At 32.1% G+C, this 17555-nt stretch overlaps 2 protein-coding genes across 3 annotated transcripts in view; one reads left to right on the plus strand and one right to left on the minus strand.

Annotated features, from left to right (window-relative positions):
- Positions 1 to 1674: 1674 nt before the first annotated feature.
- Positions 1675 to 4461, minus strand: LOC139526388 (uncharacterized). The gene has a single exon (XM_071321529.1). The coding sequence runs from the start codon at positions 4459 to 4461 to the stop codon at positions 1675 to 1677; it is 2787 nt and encodes a 928-aa protein (XP_071177630.1).
- Positions 4462 to 9673: 5212 nt separating this feature from the next.
- The window catches only part of LOC139529101 (spermidine synthase-like), a 65270-nt gene continuing 57388 nt past the window's right edge, over positions 9674 to 17555 (plus strand). Inside the window, exons 1-2 of one of the 2 annotated variants that reach the window (XM_071325374.1) lie at positions 9674 to 9847; positions 13807 to 13927. In XM_071325374.1, the coding sequence (XP_071181475.1) occupies positions 9717 to 9847; positions 13807 to 13927 (252 nt within the window). In that variant the 5' untranslated portion in view covers positions 9674 to 9716. The remainder of the gene's footprint in view (positions 9848 to 13806; positions 13928 to 17555) is intronic. The other variant, XM_071325375.1, reaches the window with a different exon arrangement.

Below are 17555 nucleotides of genomic sequence, written 5' to 3' on the forward strand. Positions count from 1 at the left end.
AACGTATGAAAATCATCCAGTGGACAAACTTGCAAGACATTTCATTTCTTTGAAAACGAAGTCGTTTTGACTACGCAAATTATTAAAAACTATGTAGCTGTTTTGCAAAGTTAAAGCACAATTAAGGGAAAGCACTATGTAGCATGCAACTAATATAATTTTTCAATGAATAGCGTCGAAAATGCCTATTTATTTGTAAAAAGCGGCAAAATCTGACATTGGACATCTTGCAAGACATTTGCCAGAAGCCGTTGCATTTTTATATGAAGTGTGAGTGTTACAAAAATTCGATTCTGATATGGTCTATGTATGTACTTTTGTGAGCATAATTTACACAAACGAAATATCATATAATCTTGTATTTTAAAACCTATAAATTTTGATAACTTAACATTTTCCAAAATCTGACCAAATGACCACTATTTGTTTTTACCAAAAATTAGCGTTGACCGTTACAGGAACGCATATTCAGTAATATTGTAATACTTTATATATAAAGCATATCATTCATTCGAATTTTCGTGGATATAACACTGTAACAGTTTTGAAGAACACAAACACCCCGGCTAAAGTTATTATGCGTATAGTCTGTTACGTCTGACACGCATATTTTTGACGTTTTGTCAATATGTTGTCCTTATTTTAGACTATAGTAAAGTATAATAAAACAATTTGCACTTTTTTTCGAAATAGTATTTACCTGTCTAGTCTATGGATATAAGTTTTATATATCTTAACTGTTATGATTTTATAGAAAAACTGTTTATTAGTGTAACGTGTACACAGGGTAAGCGTGTCTATTTCAATTTAGAATGAGTACGTTACCAGTTTGATACTGGATCCAAAATTGCTCTATTTACAAAACATATAACAAATAATCTTTATTCAAATATATACGTCAATGAACCAAAATATGTACAACTGCTCTTTGCAATCTTTAATAAACTATCTATAAACTATTCTACTTAAAGTATCTATATACAACTGGTACAAAATTTGTATTCTTACAAATTTGTCCTTGGGTCAGGAACAAACTTGTCCTCCTGGTACAATGATGTACCCTACAAGTTTACACACTTGTCTTTGTTCCTCTTGTACAATTATGTACTTTACAAGGTGGTCACACAGACTCACACTTGTCCTATACGGTACAATACGGTTCCGCTTGTAAATATACAAATCCGTATTTATAACAGGCACCGACCTGTTCTTTATTACTCTTAGTAATAATATTTAAATATATACGAGCGAGCGATCTCGAATATCACCGTACCGTGGTCTTATGTCTCTGAAGACTTTATGACAATCGACCCCGAGCTAGGATTCTCTCCTGCTTATATATACCCCGATGGGAGCCGTACCATTATTAAAGGAGGGGTGTTCTACCAAAGTGTCTCGTTACTCGTATCTGAGTTTCCTTTGGAACACCCCTTCACATTTGACCTGACCCAAAGTTTACCCGCGAAACATCCAATTCTTTACTATGTTTTATTAAGGTATATATACAATGCATAAAATAATGCGTCTACCGAACTGTAACCAATGTAAACAATTTAACCTTAGATACAAAATCATCACATAACCCACGCCTCAAAATGTCCAAAACTAACTTTTAAAACGGATAAAACATGAAAGTACTATATACACATATGAATTCAAATAAATGTACAAAATCTATTTGACAATGTAATCTGCCATCCAAGCTGGTTTTCGCCTTGTACGACGCCCTTCATAACTACTTTCTTGCATTTCTTCCTCGGGCAACGTTGACTCATGAACAGCAATGTCCTGTGAATAAGGAGTCTCTATAGGGTCGTTTCCAGCTGTATCATTTTCAGTGTCGAATGGAACAAAAGTGTTATTATCTGATTCTGTCCTTAATGTCTGTTTGTTCTTTTTCTTAAATCTGTCGGCATGTATGACTTGTGGTTTCCCTCTGTATCCACAGTCAACTTTATATGTAAGGTCACCATATCTGTCGAGAATTTTAAAAGGACCTTTCCAGAAACTAGTCAATTTTGAAGACATCCCAGGTTTCTTTACTGGGAAATAGACGTATACCTCATCATCTTTTCTGAAATTTTGGTATGACAATTTGAGGTCGTGATAGTGTTTCTGTCTTCGCATTTGCCCTTTTATTTTACCTCTGACAAAACTGTGGGAGTGTTCTAACTTCTCTTTAAGCTCCCAAGCCAACTTGTGTGCAGGTATATCTTTAATAATCTCTTTTTGTAACATTTTGTCAAGGTTGTCATTTACTACCTTGTTCAAATGATATGGTGTACGACGAGGCGGTTCTTTAAACGGCCTTGCGTTTCCCGTATTGATTTCATGTTTTACAAGATTGGTCCTTCCCAAGTCAACATCAGAAGAAGCAAACAAGTTCTGATTTTCTATCAACAAAGATTCTACTTTTTGTTTATCTTTCGAAGTCAATTCATCTGATGTCCTGTCTAACAGATCTTGTAAATCTGGTCTAAGTCCGTCATGTTTCTGTTCATTTGAACTAATATTACCATCTAGTACTTGTTCAACACCAGACATTTGGGCTATAGTTGTACCAGGATAAATTGACTTAGGATCTAGTTCTGTGTTCATTAATCTAACAGGGACGTTTTCGCTTGACCTTACCAACGTTCTAGCAGTTAAAATGTAGTCTTTCCCTGCATGCTTATTTGCTTCTAACAAAGCATTGTCAGCAGGTAATTTCTGACCTTCTGCTAAGCAAACCGTGCCATTAATGACAATTTCTGACCTTGGCGGTATGACAACCGCTTCTGAAGCAACCACTCGGAAACAGCCTATTGATCCCTGAAAACACAAATCTACCTTAAAATCTCCAATACAAAAGTGTCCATTCTTAACATCAATTAAACAATTATGTCGTTTCATGAAGTCTAAACCAAGTATACCGTCAACTTGTAGATCAGTCACAACAGCTTCAGATTGCAACATATTTGGGCCGAAATGCAGATTGAACCTGCCTTTTCCACGAAGCCCTAGCTTATTGCCACACACTGACCTAACAGTTGTCTTAACTTCACTTAGATATGATTTATCTAATGGAGTCAACATATCGTATAACTTGGAAGATACCAATGTCAAAGTTGCTCCTGTATCAACCACAAACTTGGCTTCAATGTCTCCTATATTTAGTTTGACATACATACCAGCATCTTCAGATGCTGTTGTAACCGCACCTTCATTTGTCTTACGGTTATTTTGTTTCCTAGTTTTTATTAATGTTTTGACCGACCCATCCCCCTTATTTCCATTATAATTGTTCTGATTTCTTCGGGGTAGGCGACAGTCCCTTGCTAAATGACCAAATTTGCCACAATTGTAACAACCCTTATTTGTCCTCTTACTTTGGGTATATCTAGTTTTAGCATAAGAAGACCCCACATTTGTACCACTAGTTTTTAATTTTGCCATTTCAGTCGTAAGAGTACTTAGACTTTTCTCCATTGTTTGCATCCATGATGCAATGTCTTTCGTTGGCGAGTCACTTTTTGTAATCTTTTCTTCCCTATCGAACTCGTCATCATTCATAGTCTGCCGTAAATAACCTCGTCCCTCTCTTACTTTATTTTCGGCTTTATTGTACGCCTCTAGTTCAACAGCAAGTCTTACGGCATCATTTAAACCTTTCGGTCGCGATTGTTTTAATCTGAGTCGCATTTCCGAATCAACGAGCGCGTCAATAAACTGCTCTTTTCCGAGAGTTTCACGTACGTCCAATGGGGCAGTAGGATATGCCAAGTTGGACAATCTTCGAATTGACTGACCCAATTCGGGAAGTGATTCGCTGGCTCTCTGACGTCTCTCTTTAAATTGAACTCTATATAACTCAGTTTGACTAGAAGGTGCGAATCGCTCTTCAAGTGCGCTGACTAAATCGGAAAAGTTTTGTCTTTTCTCACTTGGTAAATCTCCAAGTACAGATTGTGCTTGTCGAATTAACGATACCGCCAAATATAACCCTTTTTGGTTTTCCGACCAATTATTTACAAGTGCACACATTTCAAAATGGGACAAATAGTCCGTCCATGATGTGCTACCATCATATTGACATGGTTTGATTTTTACACCAGAATTATCTGTGTTACCAGTATGTCGGTACTTTGATTTGTCAGTTTTGTCTTTTTCCCTAATGTCACTATTGTATATGGGTAAAGGCAAAGTATCCTCTTCCCTCAAATCAATTTGGGAAAATTTTACAGTTTTGTACGTATTCGGGTTGTTGAATGTTGGTAAATCAACCTTTTCATTATCTTCCTTTCTTGACAATGATGACCCTCTTGGTCCCAAACCCGAATCACTTCTTGATACAATATTATATTTTGGACGAACACCCTGATCTTTTGGTGTTGACGAAACAAAACTGTTTCTATAAGTTGTTCCTTCTTCCATATCATAAATTTGTTTTGTGTACTCGTCGATTGTATCATCAAAAGACATGTTTGTACTTTAATTTGCGGTTTAACCATGCATACACAATATAATAATGTCAACACAATGTCATAAATGTACAGTGTAATAAATGTCAATCAAAAACTTGCCTGTACCACTATCGATCGTTAATCCCTAATGTAAATAATAATCGTAACTTAACCGTGGGAAATTTAAAACGTAAACAGGACAATTTTAATTTGATCTGTGCAAAAGTGAACAGTAAATTTTCACAAGACAGTTTGGATATAAGTTTATAAGATGATCAAATTTGGATATAATCTTTCACTATGGATTTAAAAATGAACAATTTGGATCCCAGCGCTAGCCACCAAATTATGTAACGTGTACACAGGGTAAACGTGTCTACTGTGAAAGTACTTTTATTCGTGGGGTACCAATTTTCGTGGTTTTCGTGGATGACGTTATCCACGAATTTAAGTGTCCAAAGAAATAAAACAAACATTGTCCAAATCAAGACATGGAAAGATCCCATGTAGGTTTGACTACTGATATGATCTAGAGAATATATTGAATAACGCCAAATCTGAAAATGCTATATAGTAGTCATAGGGCAAACGCGCTATGAACTACAACTCCATGAAGGAGTATACCCATTTAATCTTTCAGAACATTAACTGTACAACTTTTGATCTTTTAATTCTCATAAAAATATTTTTGATCGATGAAAGTCAGATTTCCGTGTTCATTTTATATCCTCAAAATTCTCGTACATATTGGAAATAATAATTTTATGCTGAGCTTAATTTTGATAAGAATTATTTAACATTAAGATACGTTTATAGCATTTGTTTTTGTGTACTGTTTTCTTTAGGTGACATGTTTATGGCCTAAATAACACCTTTGATGGTCTTAGATCTGTTGATCACTTTATCTATAGGGTTAATTAGTGTTGTCACTACGATTTACCATTTTACCGGGTCAATGTTTACTTTGCAATTTTCCTCAATCAAGACAATTTGTAACCTTCGTTTCTAAAGCTTCAATTTTCCAAATTTTTTTTTTAGAAAACTAAAATCCACGAATTTAAAAACCCACGAACATGTAAATATTTCTCAAACCACGAAAATTGATACCCACGAATTAAAGTACTTTCACAGTATTTCAATTTAGAATGAGTACGTTACCAGTTTGATACTGGATCCAAAATTGCTCTATTTACAAAACATATAACAAATAATCTTTATTCAAATATATACGTCAATGAACCAAAATATGTACAACTGCTCTTTGCAATCTTTAATAAACTATATATAAACTATTCTACTTAAAGTATCTATATACAACTGGTACAAATTTGTACTCTTACAAATTTGTCCTTGGGTCAGGAACAAACTTGTCCTCCTGGTACAATGATGTACCCTACAAGTTTACACACTTGTCTTTGTTCCTCTTGTACAATTATGTACTTTACAAGGTGGTCACACAGACTCACACTTGTCCTATACGGTACAATACGGTTCCGCTTGTAAATATACAAATCCGTATTTATAACAGGCACCGACCTGTTCTTTATTACTCTTTATATAATAGTAATAATATTTAAATATATACGAGCGAGCGATCTCGAATATCACCGTACCGTGGTCTTATGTCTCTGAAGACTTTATGACAATCGACCCCGAGCTAGGATTCTCTCCTGCTTATATATACCCCGATGGGAGCCGTACCATTATTAAAGGAGGGGTGTTCTACCAAAGTGTCTCGTTACTCGTATCTGAGTTTCCTTTGGAACACCCCTTCACATTTGACCTGACCCAAAGTTTACCCGCGAAACATCCAATTCTTTACTATGTTTTATTAAGGTATATATACAATGCATAAAATAATGCTTCTACCGAACTGTAACCAATGTAAACAATTTAACCTTAGATACAAAATCATCACAAATGTTAGTGTGGACTTGTTGAATACACAGTATTGACGCAATAACGTGCGTAACGTCTGTGCTTTATTTTGTAATTCATTTGATTGTATAGCTCAAATTTTGGGCACCATGATTGGTTAATAAAATTATCTTATCTTATCTTATCCGCTGATAATTGATACCGTGACAGTTTCTATGTATCTATCATTTCGACCACACACGGGTTCATTATCTGCACATAGTTTAATAAGGCTTTTATTAGGATTATAATCATTCTGTAACTGTAGTTCGATCGTTTGAGTTGTATAATAAATATTAGTATTACTTGGATTCTACTTTATATATATATGTAGCATAAGATGCCACAATTAGTTTATCCTGACTTTTTTTTACCTAAATTGTCATATTGTCATCTTGCCTTTTTTTTTTGCAAAGTGTCTCATCCTGCCTTTTTTGTTTACTCAAAACTCCTGTCCTGCCTATTGATTTCAAATTTCATCCTAGCCCCCCCCCCCCCCCATAAAAATCAAATGGTAGCTCCCTTAGTGTCTTTTTTTAAGGCTGTTAATTTTTCAATAATTATGTCATGGAATTTATTGTTTTGGATATTAGAAGTACTGCTCATTTTTTTAAAGTAGTTTATAACATGTATTAATAATTCTTGATCAAAATGGTTTTCCTCTTTTATTTCTGAAAGAGAACTTAATTTGTTAAGTAAATTCCAAAATGTCTTTGGGTCTTTTTTCATATTTAGTGAAATTTGGTCACAGATTTGACTCTTGTAACTTCTTTCTTCTTGTTTACACCTTCTTCTTCATTTAGATTTGAATGAGTAAAATGATTTTCTATAGGATCCATTGTCTGGAAACTTATTTACAAGTAAACAGTACTTTTTAACTGTAGTATGGAGGTCATGACAAGACTCTGAGAACCATGGTTTTTTTTATTTTTCTTAATAGGCCTATTCATGATTTTCTTTTGAACAAATTTAGTGGATAAAAGTGCTGTATCACACAAAATAGCATTGAATTTTTCAACAGGTGAATTAGAATCAATCTGTTTATCATTTACAAATTCATCTAGTCTTTGTTTTACATGTGAGTTTTGAATGTTTGTAGTATGACAATCAATTGCTTTGTTATCCCAAATAAATTTACCAGGGAGAGGATCTAATGTTGTCTCTATAGTTTTACATTTTTGAAAGCAAGTAAGTAAAGAGCAACTGATAGGACAGTGATCCGATATTGGAGTAAAATCACTAAGTTTAAAGTTTCCTATGCATTGTAATAAATTAGAAGATACAAGTGTATAGTCTACAAGACTGGAACCATTATATGTTATACATGTACATTTGCCCAAAGGGTCTCCAATAGTTCTTCCGTTCAGTATTCTGAGTCCGGATTATTTACATAAATCAATTAATAACTTTCCACTCTTATTTGCAGATTTTGAATCAAGATTATTTCTTAAATTATGTGAGTCAATTGAATAATCATTGTCTTTTGATTTTGGGAATTTTGCTTCATCAGAGATAACAAAATCTGGAATAGTATTGGTATATGCATTAAAATCACCTTGAATTACAATATCTCTGAGTTGACTATAGTGCTCAATATTTCTTAGCAACTTTGAATAAACTTCATTTATATCTTCTGTACAACCAGAAGAATATTCTGGTGAAAAATATACTGTAGCCATAAAAATATCATTCTTAAGATTAAAAAAATGTTTATCTAGTTTAACCCATACAGCATTATTATGAGTACAAGTTAGTTTGGATATTATACCTTTATATATAGAACTTCTGACATACAGAGAAATACCACCAGAACCACGTCTGGCTCTTTTATGTTTTTTCCTGGTACTATTACATATAAAATCAAATCCAGGAATATTATCAACAGGTTTACCACTGTCACTCCAAGTTTCAACAAGACTAATAATATGCATTTTTGATACAAAATTTACAAATGCATAATCAGAAATTTTTTCTGAATTTAAACCTTGAATATTCCACATGCCAATGTTAAGGTTATATTCAGTAGAACTAAGTTTTGGCATTATTTTAGTAAAATGATTTAAAGGATAAGGCAGCAACCATTTGATTTTCTGGGGGGGGGCTATGTTTTTTTTTTCTGGACAAATTATTTTTTTTCGCCTGTGGCGAAAAACAATCTATTTTTTTTGCAACAAGTCGAAAACAATTTTTTTCTTTCAATTTTAGCATTACATATAGTGGCAGCTGAGGGTGAAACAAACAAATTTTTTTTCTCAGAATCAAAAACAAATTATTTTTTCTCCAAAAACTGGAAACAAACTTTTTTTTCTCCAAAAAAAAACATAGCCCCCCCCCCCCCCCCCCCCAGAAAATCAAATGGTTGCTGCCCAACTTAAAAGGACAAAATTGGAGTTGATTTTGGATGATCCTTTGTCAAGGAATTGATAATTTCAAAATTACAATGAATTAAATGATCCATTTTTTGTATGTTTACTATATATGGTTAATATTAGAAGTTTCTTTCTTTTTATGATTTATTTATCATATAACATAAAAATGGGGAAAACAAATCTTTTCCTTTTATAAACAGTATAGAATGGAAACAATGGTGTTTTTTTTCCTCTTTCTTATTTATACTATGAATATTCATACTTTTATATATATATATATTTGAAAAGAACAAATAAAAACAACAACAACAAAAAAAAACCAAAAACATTGGTCTTTTGTCATATCTTGACTTATCAGGCAAATAAGGCAGCAACCATTTGATTTTCGGGGGGGGGGGGGGGGGGGGGGGCTATGGGTTTTTTTTGGAAAAAAAAGTTTGTTTCCAGTTTTTGGAGAAAAAAATAATTTGTTTTTGATTCTGAGAAAAAAAAATTGTTTGTTTCACCCCCAGCTGCCACTATATGTAATGCTAAAATTGAAAGAAAAAAATTGTTTTCGACTTGTAGTGAAAAAAATAGATTGGTTTTTAGGCGAAAAAAAAAGTTTGTACAGAAAAAAAATAAAAACCATTTTGGTTACTTGGTTGGTTAAATTGGCCCCATGGCCACGGATAAAACGGCAAAGGCGGTAAATGTCGTAAATATAATAACTTTTAGATCTAATATTTTCATTAATATTTACGATTTTATTTCACGTGCTTCGTTTTTCTTGATTTTTATTTCCGCGCAGCGTTTGTTATTTAGCATGCTTCTGTGTTCAGACCCTCCCCCCTAATTAAAGAAGCAGAGAAAAATAAAACAAAAATTTGAATGATTTTCTAGCGACAATAAAGTCAACTTGTCGCTTCATGTCGCTTCTTGTTCCCATTTAACGAGACCGTTGTCAGGGGAGGTAATTCATTTTAACTGGATAGAGCTAAAAAACGAGATGGCAGTTATCGATGGTAAATGGTTTCGAGAAGAAAATGACCAGTGGGCTGGCTATAGTGCTAGTTTGGAAATAGAAGAAATTTTGTACAAAGAAAGATCTAAATATCAAGAAATATTTGTCTTCAAAAGGTTTATTATAACAGCCTGTCATTTCATTATTAATAATAAAACTCAAGTCGGGATCACATGTTCGTCCTAGACCTGGCGGTAGGTCTTTTCACCACCGCACACCGCCAAACACCACCGAACACCACCGAACACCCTAAAATGCTTTTTTTTATATATCTTTTATCGTTATAAATGTGACCTAAATTTGATATTAAATAATAAGATTAAGTGACCAAATATCTACATCAAACATAAAAGGAGAGTATAACACTGTGCCAGCTAATATTAGTATTTGGACCATACTCAAAATGGGTTATCAATTCACAGGGATCACAAATCAATTTTATACCTGGAAAATGTCATTATTTAGGTTTTGTAGGACTATGACAGCCATTTTGCAGAGTTCGTGAAATCTTTTTTCCCTGGTGGTCCTTGAAGAAAATCTACTGGTCCTCACTATTAATTCTATTGAAAAATACTAAAATTGTGTCAGTCCTATGCAAAATGTTGGTGGTAAAACCCTGAGGACTGACACTTTTCGCGAACTCTGTTTTGCACGTAAATATCTTGTATATATTCCAACTCATCCTTTAAGCCCGTGTATGTAGTGTTGTCATAGATTTTAACAAATGTAATCAATGCATCACTGGTTGATTCTTAAGTCAGGGATTTTATTACCATAACTTATTTAAGACATGTACTAAATTCTTTCATATATCATGTATATAGATACATGTACAAAGATTTGATAAGCAAGATAAGTAAATTTAGATGTACCTGTAGACAACTTATTAAAGCCGTATTTCACATCCTAAATTAGACAACAATATTGTACTAAAACTACGGAAATTCTTGTAAACTTATTGAACCTTTTAACAAACCTTTCAGTAAAAACAAACCTTTTAGTAAAGGTTATCTTATTAATGTTGTAATAAGATCTTTAAATATAGTTTACATCATGTACATTGGCCATTTGGCACTAACATCAGATTTTTCATCAACAAATTAAAACATAAATAAATTTGTATTCTTTTCTAATTTGTTTTTGGTATATCCATGATATGTATGTATAAATACACATCCACTTTAATTTTCTATTTAGAGATTGCTAAATATCTATATATATATACATGTAACATATTGTACATATTTGTTTAAGGTTAAATCCTTACTAATCTTCTGCCTGTCCATACTTTATTTTGGTCTTGCACAGGTCATGTCTTCTTTGACTGTCCATAATGTTAAAGCACTAAATACCTTGGATAGCTTTTAATTGATTTTATACTCTAATGCATGATTTTTTATTGTTACTTATTTTTGTTTCTTTCTGTAACCTCGAGTACATTTGTACTCTCAGATCGTACTACATGTATCATGTTTATTTGACCTATTGACATAATTTAGAATGCATTTCTGTAATTTAATGTTTACTTTGTGACTGTGTTATATATCTCATCTCACTATACAAGTCTTTTTTTAGCTCACCTGGCCCAATGGGCTCAGTGAACTTTTCACATCACTTGACGTCTGTCGTCTCAGACAGTCTGTTAAATTTTACAAAAAATGTCTCCTCTGAAACCAAACTTTGCCACAATCATCATCAGGGTATTTTGTTTTAAAAAGTTTCTGATAACATGATTACCCTACTTGCCAACATCATGAATATGGCCAACATGGCCTAAAATAAAATAGTGTTAAAATGCAGTTTTTTGATTATATCTGAAACTAAAGCATTTAGAGCAAATCTGACATGGTATAATTATGTTAATAAGGTTGAGATCAATCCAGACATAAATATTCAGTTTAGGAATAAGAAGCCATAAAAGGGCCCAAATAAGCATTTTTCTAGTTTTCAGACAATAACTTGTGAAATGGTGTATGGATCTCTCTGAAACTATACCACAAGTTTCCATACCACAAAGGGATGGTTAGGATTGGCTTTGGGTGGTTACGTCTTAAACCAATTAGGAATTAGGGGCGAACAAGTGGGAATAACAAGGGTTTCCTGGTTAATAGTCAATTTAAAAGCAGTGTAAGGGCCGAGAGGTCATCCAAAAACAAAATTGTACAATGTTGGATTTAAATCCTCCTTTTACACTATTTTTCAAATTTGATGTTATACGACCGCAAAAATTGAAAAATTTTTGTTCGTATATTGGTATGACGTTGGCGGCGTCGTTGTTGTCCGAAGACATTTGGTTTTTGCACTATAACTTCATGAACTTTAGTATAAGTAAATAGAAATCTATGAAATTTAAACAGAGGATTATTTATGACCATAAAAAGAAGGCTGGGATTTATTTTGGGAGTTTTGGTCCCAACAGTTTAGGAATTAGGGGCCAAAAAGGGCCCAAATAAGCATTTTTCTTGGTTTTCACACAATAACTTTAGTATAAGTAAACAGAAATCTATGAAATTTTAACATAAGGTTTATGACCACAAAAGGAAAGTTGGGACTGATTTTGGGAGTTTTGGTCCCAACAGTTTAGGAATTAGGGGCCAAAAAAAGGTCCCAAATAAGCATTTTTCTTGGTTTTTGCACAATAACTTTCATATAAGTAAATAGAAATCTATGAAACTTTAACACAAGGGTTATGAGCACAAAAGGAAGGTTGGGATTGATTTTTTGGTCCCAACAGTTTAGGAATTAGGGTCCAAAATTAAACTTTGTTTGATTTCATCAAAAGATTGAATTCTTGGGGTTCTTTGATATGCTAAATCTAACCATGTATTTAGATTTTGGATATTGGACCATAAAAAGGTAAATGTCCATTTTAAAATTTTTAAGTTTTTAAGTTTAAGTTCTTAGACCACATTCATTCTGTGTCAGAAACCTATGTTGTGTCAACTATTTAATCACAATCCAAATTCAGAGCTGTATCAAGCATAAATGTTGTATCCATACTTGCCCCAACTGTTCAGGGTTCGACCTCTGCAGTCGTACAAAGCTGGGGGGGGGAGATTCGCATAGACACAATGTATTGCACCAAAGCAGAAAATTGAATATAAATTCAAATCATTTTAAGTTCTTTGATTAAAGTTATTCTGTGTCCAATATCTTTAAATTACTATTCAAATTTAGACCTGTATCTATTGCCAATATTGTGTCCATTTTGCCTCAACAGTTCCTCTGCAGTCCTATCCAGCTGTGCCTGGCGAAGCAATTTATTTGTTATTATCTTGAATATTATTATAGATCGAAATGAACTGTAAACAGCAATAAATTTCAGCATAGTAAGATCTGCAAATAAACAACATTTGATGAAATTGTCAATTGACCTCTTAAGGTGTTATTTAGTTATATACTTGTACTTTTCCCCTTATGTCATATATATGTGATAGCTGTTACAGACGATAAGGTTAAACATGACAACATTTAAAGATGAAGCAAACCAAACATATGCTAGACCACCAGAAAGAAGAGGTGTTATACTTGCCACAAGAGACCAAATGACACAGAAATTAACAACTATAGGTCACTGTATGGCCTTCAACAATGAGCAAAGCCCTTACAGCATAGTCAGCTATAAAAGACCCTGAAATGACAAATGAAAAACAATTCAAAAGAAAAAACTAATGGCCTACAAAAAATGAGCATGTTGAGCAAAAAGCACCATATTTTAGCTATAACATCATACATGAGAATACCATCACATTTTAGCAGGTAACACTATAACACTCAAGCAAAAACCACCATAATTGAGCTACATCATACATAAGAATACCATCATAAGTCCTAAGAATATTGATGGAAATGTTATAATGAACAACTACAGAATGCAAAAAGAAAATATACAAATTGAATAAACAAATACAATCTGAAAAAGGTATAATACAAATGAACAAATATAGAATACTATTGGGCAATGTTTAGACTACAGCATAAGATAAATACACAATACAAATAGACAATTATATGATATGAACTATGAAACATTGACATGCAATACAAAATGATTACACATTTATCTATATCACAGTAAAAGTTTTGGAAATGTGCTGGTACTAGATGGTGTGATACAGATAACAGAGAGAGATGAGTTTGCATACCAAGAAATGATCGCACATCTGCCATTGAGCTGTCATCCAAATCCACGAAAGGTAACGTGTTATATAATATAAACTCTTGGAAATAGGAGACATGTGTCCAATGATTCAACCTGCCAACAAAGATGGCCTACATGACTGTGAAACTGTGAAACTCAGATCATGAGATTGGGAATTTTATGTCATGAGATTAGGACTCAGATCAGGAGGACTCACGGGAGGTTTTTTATCAACATAAATTGTGTTGTAAATGTAACAGTGTGCTGTAGAAATTGTCTTTTAAAGTTTTAAAAATTATCTTAAACTTTGCATCAGAATGTAATATGTTTATAGTACCCTTGTACTTACAAATTTTCTTTGTCTTTAATCAACATGTTGAATCTAATATTCCTGTTCTTTTATTATTAAAACATTCTTTAATTTCATAATTTTTAAATATATTTTAATCTTTATTCATTAGAACAATCACTGCAAAAAAGAACATTTGTTTGCTATTAGTAACTTTTTTCATGCTATAAAACAATCACTATCAAACTATATAAGTCATACTTCTATACTACTAAATCTAAAGACCGTTCTTTTGTTCACCTAATAAACGTATACCGAAGAAAGCTTCAAGTCAAACTCATATATGGGGATATATATACTTGTTAGGGTATACTAAAAATTTTACTCTTTTACATCGATTACTGTTTCAAACAATAAGCAATTAGACAAATTAATAGTCTGGAACTATCCGATGCAATTTCTTTTAGTCATGTCATTATGTGTCACATGTTACCTATACCTTATCTGTATGTTCCGCATCTGTCAGACGCACCACCAAATGGTGTATTTGGGATTTTCTATATATACACGGGCCATACTCACATGGTTAACACTATACCAAATTCATCATTGTCACATTGTTTCCTATTGTAGTATTTTAATATGACAATAGGAATACTAAAAATTTAGACTTAAAATAAGGCATAGGTACAGTTTCAATTTGTTAGCCGGCATGACGTAAAAAACGGTGAATCAAAGAATTCAACCTTATTTATAACTATAGGACAATGCTGTTGACTAAAATTTACTCCATTCCAGGCCCTATTGTTTTCCAAATAAATAAAATTACCAATAATTGATAAGTTCCAGGTCGACAGCAGGGATGATTCCACTATATAGTTTAGGGCCGCTTAACGGCCCTTAAATCGGCCAGCGGCCCCCCAAAAAAATGTTTGAAATATAAATTCCCAATTCAGGAAAATAAAACAGAAGTCGGTATTTCCGGAAAAGTTTCCGTTACTGATTACAGCAAGTATAATTGCGTGAACCCCTGAGTTTGTCGTTAAAGCGTAGTAAAATCCGGATAAGAATGCTGACTATGATCGCATTTTATTAACAAACGATTTAATTATGTCAACCTGAGGTAAACAATTTTGGCGGCTGGATTCAATTGCAGTTAAAATGTTATCGGAGTTTTTGGTCTCGTAAAAGTAGATCGCTCAGCAGGTTGATCAAAAATATGCTTTTTGTCAAAATGGGTGTCAAAACAGACCTCGGCAAAGAGCAAATTCAAGTTTTCAAATTTTGATATAACATATTGATGAATGAATTTTAATGGTAAGCAGATCGCTCAGCAGAGCCGGTTATGTAATTTGATTAAAACTTGTTTTGTAAAAGAAATTATTTTATATTTTGCACTTTTTTCCGCAAAAGACAAAAGTTTGAGCGTTTTTGAAAATAAGTTGATGATAGACCATTCATGAAATGAGACCCCCCCCCCTAAAATACGATGTCATCATTATGGAACTGTTTCAAAAGATATGAAAATGATCCAAATAATTTTAAAGTTCACTGGTTCAATTGCTTTAAATATCTTATCAATTAAGTATATATATATATATACTTTTGTAATTGCTTTTCTGAATTCGACAATTGGCGAGTTCTATTTGAAATACATTTAAATCAAGGTAAGTTTATAAAGATGATCTGTTGAAAAAATACCCAATGGATGATTTTTTTTCACAGGTTAATATGGCAAGCCGTTTTGCTATTTAATATAACTTCAAAATATCTCATAAACTTTATAAGATATCTTATATAATAGTTCATTAGATATTTGATATAGTTTGAAAGATATCTTATAAAGTAAAAGTTTATAAGATATCTTACATAGTTCACAAGATACCTTAAATACTTAATGAGAAATCTTATAGTTTATAAGATATCTCATATAATTTTCTTTATCAGATATCTTATAAATTATATAAGATATCTTATAAACTATATAAGATATCTTATATAAAGTATATTTGTAAGATATCTTATATAAAGTATATGTAAGATATATATTTTAAAATCGATATTGGATATCTTCTATATTATATAAGATATCTATTTTATATAAGATATCTTATAAAAAATATTATTTATGATATCTTATATATTAGAAGAAATAGTATTAGAGATATCATACATAAATTATAAGATATTTCATATAATTTTCTTAATATGATATCCAATAAATTTTATAAGATATCTTGTACAAAACATATTTATAAGATATTTCATATACTTTAAGATATTTTAAATAAATCTTATATGTTATATGAGATATCTTATATATTACATAAGATATCTTATATATTATGAGATAATTTGAAATTCGAATAAATAGCTTAACGGCTTGCCATAGGTTTATGTTAGCTGGTACTTGTGGTATATATGTTTTTGTAATAGGCCTCGTTTACCAAAGTTAAGATCATAGTGCATCATATGCAATCATATTCATGTATTACAACTTCCCTGGTCTGAATCCAATAATTTCTTCCATCAGTGTACAGGTGAAATTAACTTAATATTCATTTTCCGTTTTTACAGGAAAAAGATCTTATTTCGTCTTAGATTGTATGCATAAAAAATTCCCAATTGGGATAAAATTTCCCAATTTGATATTCAAGGGACCCATTTGAAAACACCTGGAATCATCCCTGGACGGGTTCAAACAGAAAGATTTTGAAAGTAGAGAAAACTCTGCATCTTATCATGCTTATAATCAGCATGACTTTATCATATGACAATACCAATATTAAAAATCAAATCTCTCTGAAATTATACCAAGAGTTTCCATACTACAAGGAGATGGTCATTGGGGGTTATGGCTCAAATCATTAAGCAAAGGGGGAAAAACAAACGTTTTTTATGGTTTAAGGACAATTTAGACAATTTAAAAGCAATTTAAGGGAGGTAATGCAATTGAAATTTAAAGAATACTGTATTATATATGGGCTATTTCAAAAAAAATGATGCTAAAGTGTGACAAACATGGTAAAAAATTAAGTCATTGCTAATCTTTTTTCTATCATTTTTCTTTAATCCAGAGACATTCAAGTTTACAAAACTACCAAGGGTTAATGCAAAATAATAAAAACAAAAATTTTAACAACATTTTACTCATAAGAATTCATCCACTTTTCAAAGGAAACAACATAACAATAATATCAACTGACAAACATAAATAAGAATATAAATATCAATGTAATTTTTTTGTTTGTTGCAATAAAGGTACTAAATGATTTTCCTGCAATTTTTTTTTACTTATAAACAGTTTTTTTTTTTAATTATGTAAATTTCACCAATTTTTAGTGTATTCTTTAATATCTTATTTCAAAAGTTTTTATATCTCTTTGCAAAAGCT

The sequence above is a fragment of the Mytilus edulis genome, chromosome 6 (genome assembly GCF_963676685.1).
Source record: "Mytilus edulis chromosome 6, xbMytEdul2.2, whole genome shotgun sequence".
In the NCBI taxonomy this organism is placed as follows: Eukaryota; Metazoa; Mollusca; class Bivalvia; order Mytilida; family Mytilidae; genus Mytilus; species Mytilus edulis.